Source organism: Delphinus delphis, chromosome 1 (genome assembly GCF_949987515.2).
Source record: "Delphinus delphis chromosome 1, mDelDel1.2, whole genome shotgun sequence".
Lineage (NCBI taxonomy): Eukaryota > Metazoa > Chordata > Mammalia > Artiodactyla > Delphinidae > Delphinus > Delphinus delphis.
The window spans coordinates 123,411,610-123,429,687 of record NC_082683.1 but is presented as its reverse complement, the minus strand read 5'-3'; the positions used below and the strand labels follow the sequence as shown (position 1 = coordinate 123,429,687).

The 18,078-nt window shown below is 36.0% G+C and overlaps 1 protein-coding gene across 2 annotated transcripts in view; it reads right to left on the bottom strand.

The window, feature by feature from the left end:
* The window catches only part of POU2F1 (POU class 2 homeobox 1), a 178,915-nt gene that overhangs the window by 44,843 nt on the left and 115,994 nt on the right, over positions 1-18,078 (bottom strand). For both annotated transcript variants that reach the window (XM_060033481.2, XM_060033475.2), the window contains exons 3-6: positions 7,785-7,885; positions 5,468-5,521; positions 3,460-3,579; positions 1,108-1,296 (exon numbers count right to left, since the gene is read on the bottom strand). In XM_060033481.2, coding sequence (XP_059889464.1) covers positions 1,108-1,296; positions 3,460-3,579; positions 5,468-5,521; positions 7,785-7,885 — 464 coding nt within the window. The remainder of the gene's footprint in view (positions 1-1,107; positions 1,297-3,459; positions 3,580-5,467; positions 5,522-7,784; positions 7,886-18,078) is intronic.

Genomic DNA, 18,078 nt, shown 5'->3' with positions numbered 1-18,078 from the left:
AGTGAGAAAAGAACAGGTTGAGTTTTTAAGTGTTTGATTAGAGTTTTCTCTTGTTAAGCAAAAATTGAGAGTGCTACGTCTGAACTTGCATCAATAAATTAAAAGATTTATAATGATTCATGAAATGTGGCACCAGCCTATGTAACTCAACTGAGAAATCAGTGTAAAAATTTGAAAAAAAATAGCTATCCATATAAAAATCTGATCTACAACATATTAAACTTGCTTATATTGGCCTAGTATTTTATAATTTTCAACATACTTTCATGTATATTATCTTATTAGAATAATGTCAACATAGTCTCACAGCTTAGGCACTAAAAACATTTATTTGGTGATGGAAAAAATGGCCAAAATAAAAACATGATCTTGATAAAGATTGTATATAACAGTCATAAAGATTAGCCTGACATCTATTCTGTACACTTTTAGTTAATTGGTTCTTTTTTAATGTTTAGTCAAACTCTAGCTACAATTTAAGTCTATTTCTGAGCCTTCTCTGGGGGGATAAAGATAATTATCTGCACTAGACTCATAATAACTCTTCATACATTTCACTGATATGACTACTTATACTTTTTTCCTCTCCTTAAGATAAAGGATTTCATTTAGCTTTTTTCCTCCTTGGTAGAACTGTCTATGCCTCTTAAATAAATTTTTATTATCTCTGGATACTTTGCCCTAAAATGCGAAAATTAAAGCCAAACAACACTCTAATGCAATTCTGCACAGAGCTAATCACTCTAGCAGAAAGATGACGTGCAGTTTCTCTCACACATGGGTGGCAACATTCACTGCAGAGCACATGAAAGAACCCATGCCTGCTGTAATTAGCTAATTAAAATAAATACAGTAATCCCCTGCTTCAGAAATATGCCAGCCAATTATTCAAGAATTGTCACTTAAACAGTCAGTTATTCAAATAATCAGTTATGTGTTTATAATATCAACTCAAATAAGCAAACAAATGTATTATTTCTAGTTCAGTGGTAAAGAAGGCTACACCACTTACCTCACACTAACAATCAGAAAGTAAGCTTAATACCAAAGAAAACCTGCCATTTTATTCCTCCCTTCCTGCCCCAGCTATGAGAGTTACTCACTCACCTGTGCGATCTGGATGGGCTGAGACAGGGGGATCTGAGTCATGGGCGTGGCGGCGGAGGCTGAGATGGTGGCCCCAGCAGCACTGTGCTGTTGGCTGGCGGAATGCTGTTGCACTGCAGCAGCCAGCAGCTGTGCCTGTGCCTGTGCCTGCTGTAGTAATAACTGTTGCTGGGCTGGCGTCAAAGTCAGCTAAACAAAATCAGGACAAACAGTCGGAAAGGGTTGAAGGAGACTGGCCTCTAATGCAAGGCCACTGTTTTGAAGTAAGCAACTCAAGTGGTATTAAACCTTAGCTACCCAACTTCACATGGTTAGCATGAGGCTAAAATAAAATGTTCATTAGCCATCAAGCTACCAGGACTAGCAGACCATTTAAATTAAAATGGTGGTCCTCACTCTGGACTTAATCATTCAAGCTTGTCCAAGGCCCTAGGGTTCAGGCAAAAAAGTAATTAACTAGTAAGCAAGAAAAAAAAGAATCAATGCTGACAGGATATGAAAAGAAATTTATACCCAACAGAACAGCAAGTGATTAGTCAGATGAATGAGGAACAAGGATGCTGGATCTGACCAGGAAAGAACTGATAAGGCCCAGCTGCTTCCCATTAGCATGAATCCCTGCCATATTCCATCATTTCATTATGTCCTAAGATATGACTAAAGAATATGAGGTCCATTTGTTTCTTTTCCAAGTCCCTACAGCCTCCTCCCCAACAGCCTTTTCTGTTATTGAAAGCATTGGGTCTCTGCAACTTTACATCCTCTTTCCAACACATTATCTCTGTGAAACAGGTGGTGACAGCCGCTCTCTTTACATGCAAATGAATCCTAATGCCCAAGTTTAATAGAAGCTCCAGCCATTCTGAACCTGGAATCCCAAGTGTCTCCAACTATTGTAAACACTAGTCACTCAAAACAAACCCCAAAGAAAACAGGAAATGTATTTGAAGATTTAAACTTGCTTTCATAGTGCAACTTATTTCAAACACACTTAAAGTGATAAGTATGTTCTACCTTCTTTTTGGTGACATGTTCTGATCAAACCAAGAAGGAATATTCTGAAGCGCATGTACAGTCACTTAATGGCACAATCCTCTTTCAAAAAGGGTCTGATACAGTTTGTGCATTAGAGATATAAGAATCAAAATCAAATCATTCAAAAACCCAATACGCTTCGAGATACACGTTTATAAATATTTTATATAACATGTAAACATATATTAATCTCTACTGATGGGATTTCGTAAACAAGTTTGCAACAGTTCTTAAAAGAGCCTTGGCCTTCCATCACTGCCAAAACAAACTTAACTGAAATGAAGGAAATAAAAAATTTTGTGGGTTGACGTGATGTGAATCGAATAACAAATAACTTACCACTCCTCTTGACCCCCCCAAAAAAGATAACTTAATAGACAAATTGTCAACATTGGAAAAATATTTTTAATGATGTCTCAGAGCGAAGACAGCTCAAAAGTTAAAAGCTTAATATATTTGCACAGGCCAATTTACTATTGATAAAAACAGATGACATTTATTGAATGCTACTACATGCCAAGCACTGTTCTATGAGTTTTATGTATGTTATTACTCTTAATCTTTAAAACAATACTGTTAGATAAGTATTATTACATCTTCATTTAACTGAAGGAAAACTGAGGCACAGAGAGATGAAGTAATTAGCCAATACAGTAAACTACAGAGCCAGGATATGAGATCAGAAGTTTCATTTTAGAACACTATACGGTAACTTAAAATGTTTTTCTTTTGTAGGTACTAATCCATTACTCTGCAGTGATGTTATAACTCCAAACTGACAACTACAATTTCATCACTGTAACTGTCTCAACCATGGGATCGTGACGCCACTGCATGATGAAGCAACGGTTGAAACGTGAATTTTAAAAAGTCCTTAGTTTACCCAGAGCATATCTGCAATAGTAAGAAAAAATACCCTGAAAACTCGTGACAAAGATAGTTCCTTTCTCAGAGCTGCTTACGGTGCAGGAAGTTCCTTTAAAGACATAACAGTGCCAGGCATAGCCATGTTACTACTGTCTGCTACAGCCAACAGATCTAATCAGATATTGACCAATGGCAGTTTTTTTTTTTGAAAGTTTTGGATGTGGACCATTTTTTTAAAGTCTTTATTGAATTTGTTACAATATTGTTTCTGTTTTATGTTTTGGTTTTTTGGCAGTGAGGCATGTGGGACCTTAGCTCCCTGACCAGGGATCAAATCCACACCCCCTGCACTGGAAGGCAAAGTCTCAACCACTGGACTGTCAGGGAAGTCCCCCAATGGCAGTTCTGACACAGAGAAAGTTTGTTACAAATTTCTCAGTGAAAACTTACCCCAGTTATCTGTCCTCCAGCCAGCATGAGCTGGGTCTGGGGAATGGCTGCCTGCACTGAAGGCTGCTGGGAAGGCTGGCTTGGCTGCTGTGAATCCCCCGATTCTTCATTAGATTTAGACTGAGGTGGGGCGGGGGGAATAAAAGATTTAAAATAGTTGATTTTAAAAAAATGTACTCACAATTCCATGTTTTAAGAATTATTTACAATACAGACTTATCTAATCATGAGTTTTCTGATTTCACTCTTTTCCTTTCTTCTAAACCTTTGTATTTTCCTAATTTTATGTATTAAGTTTTCAGACTTTTTGTTCTAATATCAGCAAAGCTGCAATTATAATTTTTAAGAAGAAAAAATAATTTGGTCCTCCACAAGTCAACAGAATTTTTCACAAACCCAAATCCTCAACTCTGGAAGTAAGGAGTACGTGAAGAATACAATTTCAACCTATGTTTACATTAGACAGACCCTCCATTCCAACATTTTGACATGTCTTTGGTGGTCAGTCTAAAACTTCCTTATATACCATCTTATAAATTGATTACTTGACCCACAGAACTTTTCATCTAATATTTTGAAGAACTATAAATTTAGCATCCCCCATCAAGTAACACACAAACTTAGAGAGAAAATGCTGCAGTCAAGAGGGAAAGAGAACATACTCCTGGAAAGGGGCACTGAGAGAAAATTTTATGGTAATTAAAACTGGTTATGCAGAGCATGAAAATTCTGCATAGATTTGCATATTTCCCACCACCTGTTTTGGGGACTGCAGCAAGGCTAATTAACATAAAGGCTCTGATTAATTCTGCCAGTCATTGAGAGATAATTACAGTGCAAGACTGTAAACATTCCGCACTGGAGATTCAGCCTGTTTGCCAACATCTCTCTAAGGGATGAAAGTTTACCATGGAAACCAAGGCAATTTTCCGCCTCCTCTCTCTCAGAAAGGAAGGTCACATTATCTCCTTTTCTTTTCTCTTCTTGTCTCCATGTGTTACTAGGTCCATACTCTACTCGGTTTCATGGAATGCTCAACCCAAGGTCTTTAGTCATTAGCAACACTGAAATCAACCTTCCAGAATACTGTTTTTTCCTCTTGACTGTTAGTTACCTAAACACTATAATGAAAGGAAGCAGCAGGTTGATTGAAATATTATGGAGTCATGCATAATACTTGAACTTTGCACGTTTTACCATATGGTTCATAGAAACAAAGCACCCAGATTTAAGTGTTATCTTCAAAATTTTGACTGTATGAAGCCCATTAATGTTTATAAATATGTTTAATTGCAAACTCACAACATTTTAGAGCAGAGAGGACCTCTGGCAATCTTCTAAATTTCCCCACTTAAATACACGCAGTTGCCCCTTGGTATCCACAGAGGATTAGTCCCAGGACCCCCCATGGACACCAAAATCTGTGGATGCTAAAGTCCCTCACAGTCAGCCAGCCCTCTGTACCAGCAGATGTGGAACCTGGGGAGGGGAGGGCCAACCGTATAAGAAAAAAATGCGCCCCAGGAGGTTAAGTGACTTGCCAAAGTTCAAACAGCTAGTTAGTGGCAGAATGAGAATTCAAACCTAGGACCTCTGTCTTTCATTCCAGTGCTCTTTCCTATACTATAGTGTTTTCCTAAGATATGAAAAATGATAAATAAAAATATATTTGGAAACAAAAGGACATTTAAGGTATTCTTTTGCTTTGTGTTTAGGCATGTGTTATGGCTGTACAACTGAGAAACATTTTTACCGAACTTACATATAAAACTTTAAAAGTAGACTTTTCTTGTTTACCTTTGGACATTCACAGTGGAATAATATAAAATGGATTTTCATTAATGGCAACTATTATCATTATTTAAATCTTTATGAGATTCAGTAAGAAAAAAAGTAATAATTCTAAGTATTTTCATTATAAAATTATTGTATACTCATTGCAGAAAATTAGAAAAATATGGTAAAAATGAATAGAAAAATTGATCCATAATCCCATATCCCAGCTTACCTGTACATTTAAAGACTGAGCAGCAGCCTGTAAACTTGTTCCAGCGAGCTGGACCTATTAAGTAAAGAAATCGGGGAAGTTCTAGTCTAATACTGTTGACATCCATCATTAGAGGTGGTCATCAACAAGCCTCTACAAATGTATGTTTTACTGAGTTAGAACCAAGCGTTATTTATAGTGTATTCCTTCCCAAAGTATATAACCTGATCTAATTGTGATGAAACATCAGACAAATCCAAATTGAGCAACATTGTACAAAATAACTGGATTGTTATATAAACTAGGATAGAATACATGGAAACCAACCCTAGAATGGCAGCAGTGGGAATTAGAAGTAGGAAACATGAACAGTATTTCAAGGTGCTACATAGGATCATGGCAACTGACTGGATATAGATGAAGAAAAAAAAAGTCATGTATTATTCCAGGTTCAAATTTGGAAGACTCAGAAAATGGTAGTGTCATTAACATGAAGATAAGAATTCCATTTTGGATTTATCACACAGCATCAAGATTTCCTGAACTTAAATATAAGTGTTGGTATGGAGATCAGTATAGAGTTCAGAGCTAACTAAAATTAACTGAGTGCGGTGTCCTTTATTTAAACTGAAAGTCCTGTGAGTTGAAATAAGAACCCTCCCCCCAAATAAAAAACAAAAAAGAGAGAGAAAAGAGAAAAAAGCACCTAAAACAGAACAAAATCCAGAGATTTCTGGAGAACACACTTTAGACATAGTATAACCAAGGGAGAATTATATGAAAAGATAGTATGTTTAAGATTAAAGGCTAAGAAGTCAAAGAGCCAGAGGAAAGAGTTTCAGGTACAAAGATTTAAAGGAGATAAAGTTTCTTTGTAATTTTATTTAAATCATGATGTTTCTGGGTAAAAGTCTGTTGAGGAACAAGATATTTACAAGTCTTAAAGTATCTCCTCATTATTTACTAATTATCAGGAAGAAAGTTACCTTTACAGTAGACAAATCTGAGACTCTACCTTAATCAAATGATCAAATTCAGTATCACAATAATGGGACAAGTTGACATATATATAAACACACAAAATGTATGTGTACAAACACACACAGATTAAGAATATATGGTAATAAAGTAACAATTAGTGATGCCAGATGAAGAGCTTTTGGTTGAAAATTGTTCTACGGTTATAACTTTTCTATAGATTTGAAAGTTTTCAAAATAGAAAGTTGAAAATAAAAAGTGAGAGCATCCCTTTACAACTCCATTTAGCTAGCTCCCAACAACCTTTAAAACTTGGCTCAAAAATCATCCTCTCTACGATAATGTCTTAGAGACTACACAGGATGAGTTAATCATTTCTTCCTCTGTGTTCCCATATATTTTACCATTCATTCATTCATTCATTTGTTCAACAAATAATTATTGAATATCTACTATTTTATGTCCATATGTGCTTTCCATTGAACCTCTACCACTAATACCATCAGGCACTATCATCACTAAAGTCACTACCACCAACACTGCTGACCAACACAATTTGAACACTAAATTGGTTCTAGGGTTTATCTGAGGTAAAGATCACCAAGTTACACAAAGTATTGCTCTAATAAGTGATAAATAAATTTATCATAAATAAATCTTGATTTATGTTAATATAAATCAAGGGGTTGAGACACTCTGATAATCTATCTCCCAAATGTTTTCATTGTTTTATTTACTTTCCATTTTCAACCAGTTCCCACATCCCAAAACTCTTGGGGAGTCAATGTTTGTTTTTATATTCTCCTTCCCTATACCTTAAAGCTAAAATGTGGATGAACAGAATCCACAGCCTGTTTTAGACTTGGGAGAAATTCATGTAACATAAGGGTAATAAAGTTGAACCCCAAACCAGGGGGTTCACAGTCAAGCAAAGGCTCTGAGTAGTCCAAATCAAAATGGTCTGAAGCTGTTTTAAAGAAGGGCTATGAGCTGTGAGCTCAGAGCCTTACAGAGCAGGTCTCAGGCAATGGGAGCTACATCATTTTGGATGACTTTGTCATTTACTACCTTCAGTCAGCCACCACAGACCACACTCACAAAAACAGTAACCCAGTTGTCATAAATATATTCTGTTTGTAACAAGGAACTCTTTTGTTCACACAGCTGTGGGGTCAATAGCTATACAGTCAACTAAGCTATAGGATTCCATACTAACCATTCAGAATGACATGATTAGATGCTGATAGCACCAGGCTTTAATCAACTTAAACAGTCCCACATTCTGAAATCGCTTCCCCAGGCCCTAGCATTCCATGCCTCCGTTTTTTACTCTCACATATGGTTGAGCAGAACATTCTACCTGATGGAGATGTCCAAGGAAAGCCTGGGCCTGGGCTGTTGAGATTGCTCCTCCAACAGGCACAGGCTGCTTCTGAAAGTCCAGACCATTGGTTTGTGTGCCTAGAAAGCAAGCAAAATAATATAACTATTAAAAATACAAAAACTGAAATAAGCACCAGACTTTTCTTAAAGAGGTGCATTTATCAAGCACCTATTTTGTATAAGCATTTTTCTAAGTACCTCCAAGGAGGAGAAGAGATTCAAAAGAACAAGGAAATACAGTAAAATGATTTTTCTTCTAAAGGTAGTACTGTAGGACAAGTACATGAACACAGATAAAGCTTAAGAAACAGAAACAAAATTATAAATAATGAATTACAATCATAAGATTGTGTTAGTTTAGAAGGGAAAGCAGTGACTGGAGAGCAAGTGGGGTCAGAACAAGCATGAAACCTAAGGTGGCTTGAAGAAGAGATTATCATTATTATACTGTCGTGAAGACTGGTAGAGACAGAGTTCTAAGGGGGGTACCAAGGCTCTCTTCTAGTCTCTCCCTTCTCAGTACTTGGCTTGGACAGAAGAAATTCACAGGTGACTTTGCCAAGACCGAGATGAATTTACTCTTCACTTAAAATGCCTTAATAAATGACAATCTGACAGTAAAAGCAATCATTTACAAGATAAACAAAATGGTTTTACTAATTTCTTCAATCCCAAAGTATAGATTGTGGCGTGCATCTAATTAGCAAGGGCTCTGCTATCATTATAATTTTCTAAATGTTATGCCAGTGCCTTTAACCACATATACTGCAATCTAATGTTAGGATAGGACTAATCTATGGAAAGACATACCACCCTAATACCCAGAAATATTTTCTAAGTGATATAATTCATTGTTTTAAAATTACTATATCCAGCTCTTACTTAGAAATAACCAGAATACTTTGTACTGAATAAAATATAACAGACTATGGAAACCTGCAAGAATCATTGAGTCATGTGAACATGGTACTGAGCTTCCATTTCCTACCACTGGAACACCTCATCTTCTCATACTCACCCGTGTGTACACATAGAGCAGACCAGTTAAAAGAGTACAAGTTAGAAACCTCAGGCAGTATTTCTAAAAGGGTGCTAACTGCTGCCATTATATATCCTAGCTAACTGCTAGCAAATGTATCACTTTAATAGAATAATTAGGTAGATCACATGACTCACAGAGCTATTTAAGGTTTCTTTGAGATAATTATTAAAAAAGTGTACATATATTTCACCTCCTTGAAAAATCCCATAGTGACTGTTCTCTTATGGTTTTTCCTAAAATTTCTCATAGATAGGAAATATAGAACTACTTAGACATATACAGCTAATGGAATTAAAAGAGTACATGCTTGTGTCAAGTAGTGAGAAACTAGTAAGAAATAAAATTTAAGGTAACTAGGGTCACTTCCATAAGCCACATAGAGAAGTTTCACTATTCTAAAGTTGCACATTTTGTCATTAGCTGCTGTCTCTATCTTGATGTAAGAAATCATTACTTAAACATCAAGATTTTAAGATTGTGCACCATTAGAGAAACATGCTCAAGATATATTAAATAAATCAACAACGCTAAAAGAAGATAAGATTTTGAAAAACAGAGACAAGCACTTAGAGATTAACATATCACCAAATGAAGATGTCTTCCAGAACCAAATATTTCACTCTCATGGAGACCATAAAAATTCCACACACTGGTTCCATTTTCAAGTTCTCATAAAAATGATAACAAGCTTCTTGTAAATCACAAAGAACTATATAATGCAAGACTGACTCATTTCTGGTATCCCTGATACAAAGCCTACTCCAGTGTCCTACAGGTAATACTATTTAAGTGCCCTGGCTCAGCCTCTTGGGGTTGGGGAGGGGTGGCATAAAGGTATGGTATCCAAAGCATGGTTTGGTGAAAAAAATACTTAGACAACAACTCAGATAAGCAGAGGTCTAAGGCAGGTATTTTTTAAAAAATTAAGGTGCTGAGGCTCCACTGGGAGGTGAGAGGTAGAAGAAAGTAGACATTACATAGAAATCATTCTTGTAGAACATCACGACATAATCTGGGCTAAAGAAAGAAGAGGGGAACAGATACATACACACATGCACCCTAATCAGACTTGAGTATGAAGACAGTATGGAGAGACAGGGATGCTGGGAGCCAAAACCAAATGCGAGCCTGAGAAAACAGCAACATCCAAAGGAGTAACCAGGGAAATTAAAAGGTTGGGGGAGAGGGTGAATTACATAAGAAGTTTAACATAAGATATAGTATAGAGTTTGAGAAACCCTAATAAAACATCTAAGAAAGGTGATCCAGAGGAATTTAGAAATGACAGAGGCCAGAGCTGAAGAGTTTATAAGGTTGTCTCCGGAACAGTATTACTGAGGTAAACTTCACAGGTCTTGTATACAACACCTCCTTGGTGAAGAAACAGAGATTAAGGGATATTAAATCAATTGCTCAAGATGTCATAGCTAGTTAGTGGAAGAGCTAAGACAAGGAATGGGTCCCTGATTGTACCTAAATCCACTCACAGATAAGTGGTAGTTGATATTAGGAGAGTAAAAATGTCTATTAAATAAGAATGGATATATGTATAGATCTTCCTTAACTAACGATGGGGTTACATTCTGATAAGCCCTTCCTAAATTGAAAATATCATGAGTCAAAAATGCATTTAACACACCTAATCTACAGAACATCATAGCTTAGCCTGACCCACCTTAAATGTGCTCAGAACACTTAATGTTGACTATCTCATGTAACTTACCAAATAATGTACTGAAAGTGAAAAACGAATGGCTGCATAGGTGCAGCATGGTTGTAAGTATATTGGCTGTTTCCCCTCCTGATCACGTGGCTGACTGGGAGCTGTGGCTGCTGCTGCCGCCCAGCATCTAGCCCAGGAAAAGATCAAAATTCAAGATTCGAAGTATGGTTTCTACTGAGTGCATATGGTTTTTGCACCATCATAAAGTTGAAAAATCCTAAGTTCGAATCATGGTAGACTGGAGACCACATATAGAGAAAAGAAGGCTGAAGATAAGAGGGCACCTACATTGGAGATGTAAAGACAAAGAGTCAGAGGAAGCAGTTAGAAAAGTAGGAAACAACCCCCTCAAGACCAGTGTGCCTCAGGAGCCAGAGAAGACAGAGTTGCAAGGACAGGGTAGTTTAGTACTATGATCAAATGGTAAAAGATAAGGATTAAGTACTGAGAAAGAAGAAAGAAATTAATCTAAAGAGAACAGAAGAAAGGCATTAATAAAGGTAAGACTAAAAATTAATGAAATGGGGAAAAACACATAACAGAAACATCACTTCGGTTCTTTCAAAAGAATCATATAACTTACAAACATCTGGTAAGTTAAAATAAAATAAAAGAGAAGGAGCAAATAATTTAAGGATAACAGAAAGGGCACAATCAAAAAATGTCACAGAAACCAAAAAAGATATTGTGAACCAATAAAATTAAAACTTAGAAACAGATAACTCTCTAGAAACTAAACTTATCAAGATTGACTCAAGAAGGAAAAAAAAAAAAAAAAAAGCCAAAGAGTCCCACAGCATTTGAAGAAACTGAATTAGTAGATAAAAATCACCCCAAAAAGAAAATGAAAAGCTCAGACAATTTTACTCTGCTTGCTTCCAAAAATTCAAGGAAAAAATAATTCCAATCCTATATACCTTTTCCAGAATGGGGTTAAAAAAAAGGAAACACTTCCAAACATTTTATGAGGCCAGCATAACCTTGATACCAAAACCTGACAAAGATAAGTATGAAAAAGAAAAAAGAAAAAGCAAAAAACAAGCCAGCTGTACTCATTAAATATATGGAAATATCCTAAATAATAATAACAAAAATAATCTAGTAAGATAAAATATTGTGACTAAGATGCATTTATTCCAAGAATGCAAGATTGGTTTGGGGTTAAAAGAAATTCACATAATATGATTACCTACATTCATTGAAGGGGGAAAATCATACAATCATCTCAAAGGATGCAGAAAAATGCTTACATAAAATTCAATATCCACTTATGATAAAAATTCTAGGTGTAGGAACAGAAAGAAGCTTCTCTAACTTGACAAAGAGAACATTAAATGCACTTCCTTTAAGATTAAGAACAAGATAAGGGTGTTAGCTATTGGAAGGCTTAGCCAGCAAAATAAGGCAAGAAAACAGGTAAGTTGGGAAAAAGAAATAAAACTTTCTTCTTAGATAATCTGATTATGAATATAGAATATCCTAAGGAATGTAACAATATATTATCAGAATAAGACAGTTTAATAAGGTTGCAACACACAAAATCTATTTAAAAATTGCCTTTGTGGGCTTCCCTGGTGGTGCAGTGGTTGAGAGTCCGCCTGCCGATGCAGGGGACACGGGTTCGTGCCCCGGTCAGGGAAGATCCCACATGCCGCGGAGCGGCTGGGCCTGTGAGCCATGGCCGCTGAGCCTGCGTGTCCAGAGCCTGTGCTCCACACCGGGAGAGGCCACAACAGTGAGAGACCCATGTACCGAAAAAAATAAAAAATAAAAAAATTGCCTTTGTTATACACCAAATGAAAAAAATTTAAACAATTTTATTTATAGCACTTAGAAAATATAAAGTCCTGGGAATAAATCTCTCAAACTACAGCAAGTCCTATAAGCAGAAAATTATAAAACTTTATTTTAAAATAATAAAGAAGAAATAAATAAAGGCTCACTTATTGAAAGACAACATTGTAAAGAAATCAGTTCTTCCCAGATTCATCTATGGATTCAAAGCAATTTCATATCAAAATCTCAACAAGTTATTTTCTTTCTTCTTTTCTTTCATTGTCTTTCTCAGGGCGGCGTGTGTATAATTGACAGGCTGAATCTAAAATTTAAATAGAAAGGCAAAGAGCCAACATGTTCTATAAAACAAAAAGTAGAGGGACTTGCACTATCAAGATATCAAGACTCATCACAAGGCTATAATAATTAGAAGAGTGTGATATCAGTGCAGGGATAAACAAACAGATCAGAAAAGAGAGTCTGGAAACAAAGCACATATCTTTGGACACTTGAAACGTGACAGAGGTGGTACTGCAACTCAGTGAGGAAAGGATGCAGTTTTCAATAAATGGATAACTAGGTATCAGTTTGGGGAAAAAATGAAATTATTATAGATCAATGCATACCATACCAAAAATAAATAAATAAATAAAAATTAAAAGAAAAAGAACATTTCAGGAGGATTAAAGACCTAAGTGTGAAGTGCAAAACTATTACATTTTTAGAAGACAATGTAAGAGAATATCATTATAACCTTGTTAAAGGGGAGGATTTCTTTACATGACCGCAAACTTGAAAAGACATAAATTTAACTACTTACAAGCTTTGTTCATTAAAGGACTATGTAAAATTAATGAAAAAGAGAAAATATTTGCAATACATACAAACAACAAAGGATTAGTATCAGAACACACAAAGAACTCCTATGAATCAATTAAAAAGAAACCCAATAGGAAAATAAAACAGGAAAAAGAAATGAATAAGAATTTCACAAAAGAAGAAACATAAATGGCCCACAAACGCAAGAAAGGCTATTCAACATCCTTGGAAACTAGGGAAATACAATAAAATCCCAATGAGATAGCATTTTACACCCACTAGATTGGCTAAAACTACAAAGTTGGTTAATAGCAAGTTTTGGCGAGACTGTGAAATTCTCGTCTGTTGTTGGTACCAGTATAAATCAGTACTAACGCTTTGGAAAATTGGTTGTGGCTGGCAGTACTGAATAACACTGGAAAAAGTTCGGCAACTACACTATTAAGTAAATACTCTAGAGACTTTTTCACACATATGCATCAAGAGATAAGTACAAAATTATTTATAGCAGTAATGTTTATAACAGCAAAAGCCTAAAAACAATGAAAATGTCCATCAGTAATAGAATGGATAGAAAAATTGTGATACATTCATATAATGGGATTATATATCCAGTGAAAATGAATTATAGATATACATACCAACTTGGATGAATCCCCAAAACATCATGTTGAACAAAAGAAACCAGTCATAGAATATATATAGTATGATTCAACTTACAAAATGGAAACAGGTAAATCTAAGTAATATATCATTTGAGGATAATAAATACATAGATGAAAAAAATGGAAAGAAAAGCAATGTGATCATTAACACTAAATTCAGGATGATGGTAACCTCTGTGGTAGAAGCATATGATCAGAGTGGACCTACAGTGGCCTTCTGGGACATGGTAACTGTTTTGTGGCCAGAGTGGTAGACACATGAGTGCTTAAACCATACATACATGTTTACATATAGGTTTTTACAATTACTGCTTTTATATTAAAACAGTAAAAGAAAAACATCAACAATGACCAAAGAGTTACAAAAAGTTTTGGGGTCACATCCAGATAGCAAGAAGCAAAGAAAAAAGCAGGTGGTAATGAAGTCAAGGTGCTAAGTCGGGCTCATTTATTCCAGTAAGTCTAGCAGTGGTGGGAGCGAGAGAGGATGGTAGTTCAAAGGGGTAGACAGGGTGGAAGGAAAGGTTTATAGACAGATGAAACCTGAGTCTATTGAAAGATTGAGAGGAAAGATTCTATAGGAAGAGATACACTGAAGATGTTAAGAACAAAAAGGGGCAGGAACCTGAAGGATATGAGAAGAGACCGAATTAAGAGGAAAATGTAGAGGATTATAATAATGGAGAAGAAGAAGAAGGATATTTCTTTCTTTCTTTTTTTTTTTTTGGCCACATCACGTGGCTTGTGGGATCTTAGTTCCTCAACCAGGGATTGAACCCGGGCCCCCCGGCAGTGGAAGCGTGGGGTCCTAACCACTGTAAAGCCAGGGAATTCCTGACATTTCTTTCTTAGAAGCAAAAGAAAAGGAGGAGGTGGTGAAAACAGAAAAAATGTAAAGTGATGAGGAGAAAGGTGGTGGGGCTAAATCAGATAGCTAAACTTTCTAAGTAATCAAAAGGTAGCCATTTTCAGAAAACAAAAACAGCAAAACAGAAATAAGATAGGGAAGTTCTGGACAAGAGAAAAGATTTGGGAATACGTAATGAGGAATGTGACAGAGAATCATTAGAAGTGAATCCAAGGACACCAGTTACAGTGAAGGCCCAGCTGAGAGATAGGTGAAATTTACATGAAGTTTAAGAATTGGCAAGTCCTCATCTCCCAGGAAGTTCTGTTTCTTTCTTGGTAGTCAGCAGTCAAGGATGAAATATGCAAAGGTTTCCTCTCTTGACAAATAGTTCTTACTTCCCAGATTTGCAGAGGTTTCAGGCTTTTCAACTCCTTTCAGTGCTCAGATCATATGCTACCTTTCTTTATGTTTCCCACCTCTCAAAACACAAAAGGAATAATCTATAACTTCTATTTACTACTGCAACACATTTGATACTTCATCAACATTTTGTAGGAAGGAGGAAAGAGATAAAACTAAGCTACAATACACACAAACATACCATGCTAAGGGAAAGAAATCAGACTCAAAGGGTACATCTGTATGATTTCATTTATACAACATTTTAGAAAAGGTAAAACTGAAAGGGACCATCAAAAAGAATGAACAAACCTCCCTGATTTACAAATGAGAAAAATAAAAAATATACAAAATCACTTCTACTGAAATAACTGAGCTGGACAGTAACTGGGCCCAGATTGAAACACAGACCTCCTTGCCTCTCTTCCCATTGCTCGTTCTACTACACCAAGGAGTCCAACTCATAGGAGAAAATCTATGACCAAGGAGTCCAACTCAACCCTGACTGGTGAAGATTATTAACTAAGTGACTAACCAGTAATTGCACCAAGGTCAGGCTCATAAAGAGACAGGAGATGATGAGGTGTAAGAATTTTGAACCTTTGGTTTCCACCTCACAGCTTGTTACTCCAGCTATTTAACTTTACAATAAAAAAATTTTTAAACGTACCAAATCAAATTTACAGTTCATGAGAAATAATACTACATTGAATAAAGACAATTTTTGGAAAAATATGTCTCCAAAACACATCAAATGTTAACAGATACATGAATCTGTATTTTTCAAATTCGCTATCATGAGTATTACAATTAGTGATAAATTTTTGTTCAATTTCACTTTTCCTAAAATAAGCTTCCTTTCAATTTATCCTTCAGTGTTGTCCCCAAAGCAGTCTCTAATGTGATCTGTCTCTTAAAAAAGACTGACTTCCTAAACTGTAACTGTTTGCAGACGACATGATACTATACATAGAGAATCCTAAAAATGCCACCAGAAAACTACTAGAGCTAATCAATGAATTTGGTAAAGTTGCAGGATACAAAATTAATGCACAGAAATCTCCTGCATTCCTATACACTAATGATGAAAAATCTGAAGGAGAAATTATGGAAACACTCCCATTTACCATTACAACAAAAAGAATAAAATACCTAGGAATAAACCTACCTAGGGAGACAAAAGCCCTGTATGCAGAAAACTATAAGACACTGATGAAAGAAATTAAAGATGATACCAACAGATGGAGAGATATACCATGGTCTTGGATTGGAAGAATCAATATTGTGAAAATGACTACACTACCCAAAGCAATCTACAGATTCAATGCAATCCCTATCAAATTACCAATGGCATTTTTTACGGAACTAGATCATCTTAAAATTTGTATGGAGACACAAAAGACCCCGAATAGCCAAAGCAGTCTTGAGGGAAAAAAACGAAGCTGGAGGAATCAGACTCCCTGACTTCAGACTATACTACAAAGCTACAGTAATCAAGACAGTATGGTACTGGCACAAAAACAGAAACATAGATCAATGGAACAACATAGAAAGCCCAGAGATAAACCCACGCACCTGTGGTCAACTAATCTATGACAAAGGAGGCAAAGATATATAATGGAGAAAAGACAGTCTCTTCAATAAGTGGTGCTGGGAAAACTGGACAGCTACATGGAAAAGAATGAAATCAGAACACTCCCTAACACCATACACAAAAATAAACTCAAAATGGATTCGAGACCTAAATATAAGACTGGACACTATAAAATTCTTAGAGGAAAACATAGGAAGAACACTCTTTGACATAAATCACAGCAAGATCTTTTTTGATCCACCTCCTAGAGTAATGGAAATAAAAACAAAAATAAACAAATGGGACCTAGTGAAAGTTTAAAGCTTTCGCACAGCAAAGGAAACCGTAAACAAGACGAAAAGACAACCCTCAGAATGGGAGAAAATATCTGCCAACGAATCAATGGACAAAGGATTAATCTCCAAAATATAAAAACTGCTCATGCAGCTCAATATTAAAGAAACAAACAACCCAATCCAAAAATGGGCAGAAGACCTAAACAGACATTTCTCCAAAGAAGACATACAGATGGCCAAGAGGCACATGAAAAGCTGCTCAACATCACTAATTATTAGAGAAATGCAAATCAAAATTACAATGAGGTACCACCTCACACCAGTTAGAATGGGCATCATCAGAAAATCTACAAACAACAAATGCTGGAGAGAGTGTGGAGAAAAGGGAACCCTCTTGCACTGTTGGTGGGAATGTAAATTGATACAGCTGCTAGGGAGAACAGTAGGGAGGTTCCTTAAAAAACTAAAAATAGAATTACTATATGATCCAGCAATCCCACTACTGGGCATATACCCAGAGAAAACCATAATTCAAAAGGACACATGCACCCCAATGTTCATTGCAGCACTATTTACAATAGCCAGGTCATGGAAGCAACCTAAATGCCCATCGACAGACGAATGGATAAAGAAGTTGTGGTACATATATACAATGGAACATTACTCAGCCATAAAAGGAATGAAATTGAGTCCTTTGTTGAGACGTGGATGGATCTAGAGACTGTCATACAGAGTGAAGTAAGTCAGAAAGAGAAAAACAAATATCGTATATTAACGCATGTATGTGGAACCTAGAAAAATGGTATAGATGAACCGGTTTGCAGGGCAGAAGTTGAGACACAGATGTAGAGAACAAATGTATGGACACCAAGGGGGAAAACCACGGTGGGGTGGGAATGGTGGTGTGCTGAATTGGGTGATTGGGATTGACGTGTATACACTGATGTGTATAAAACTGATGACTAATAAGAACCTGCAGTATAAAAAAACAAAGAAACAACTAATACTAAACTTTCTTTGGGTTATTTGTATGGAAATATGTTAATATAAATGTTTCAGACATTACATGAAATTTCTAAAAATCTTGTATGTTCTGGTATAATGTTATAAGTCATAATTCTAGTAATT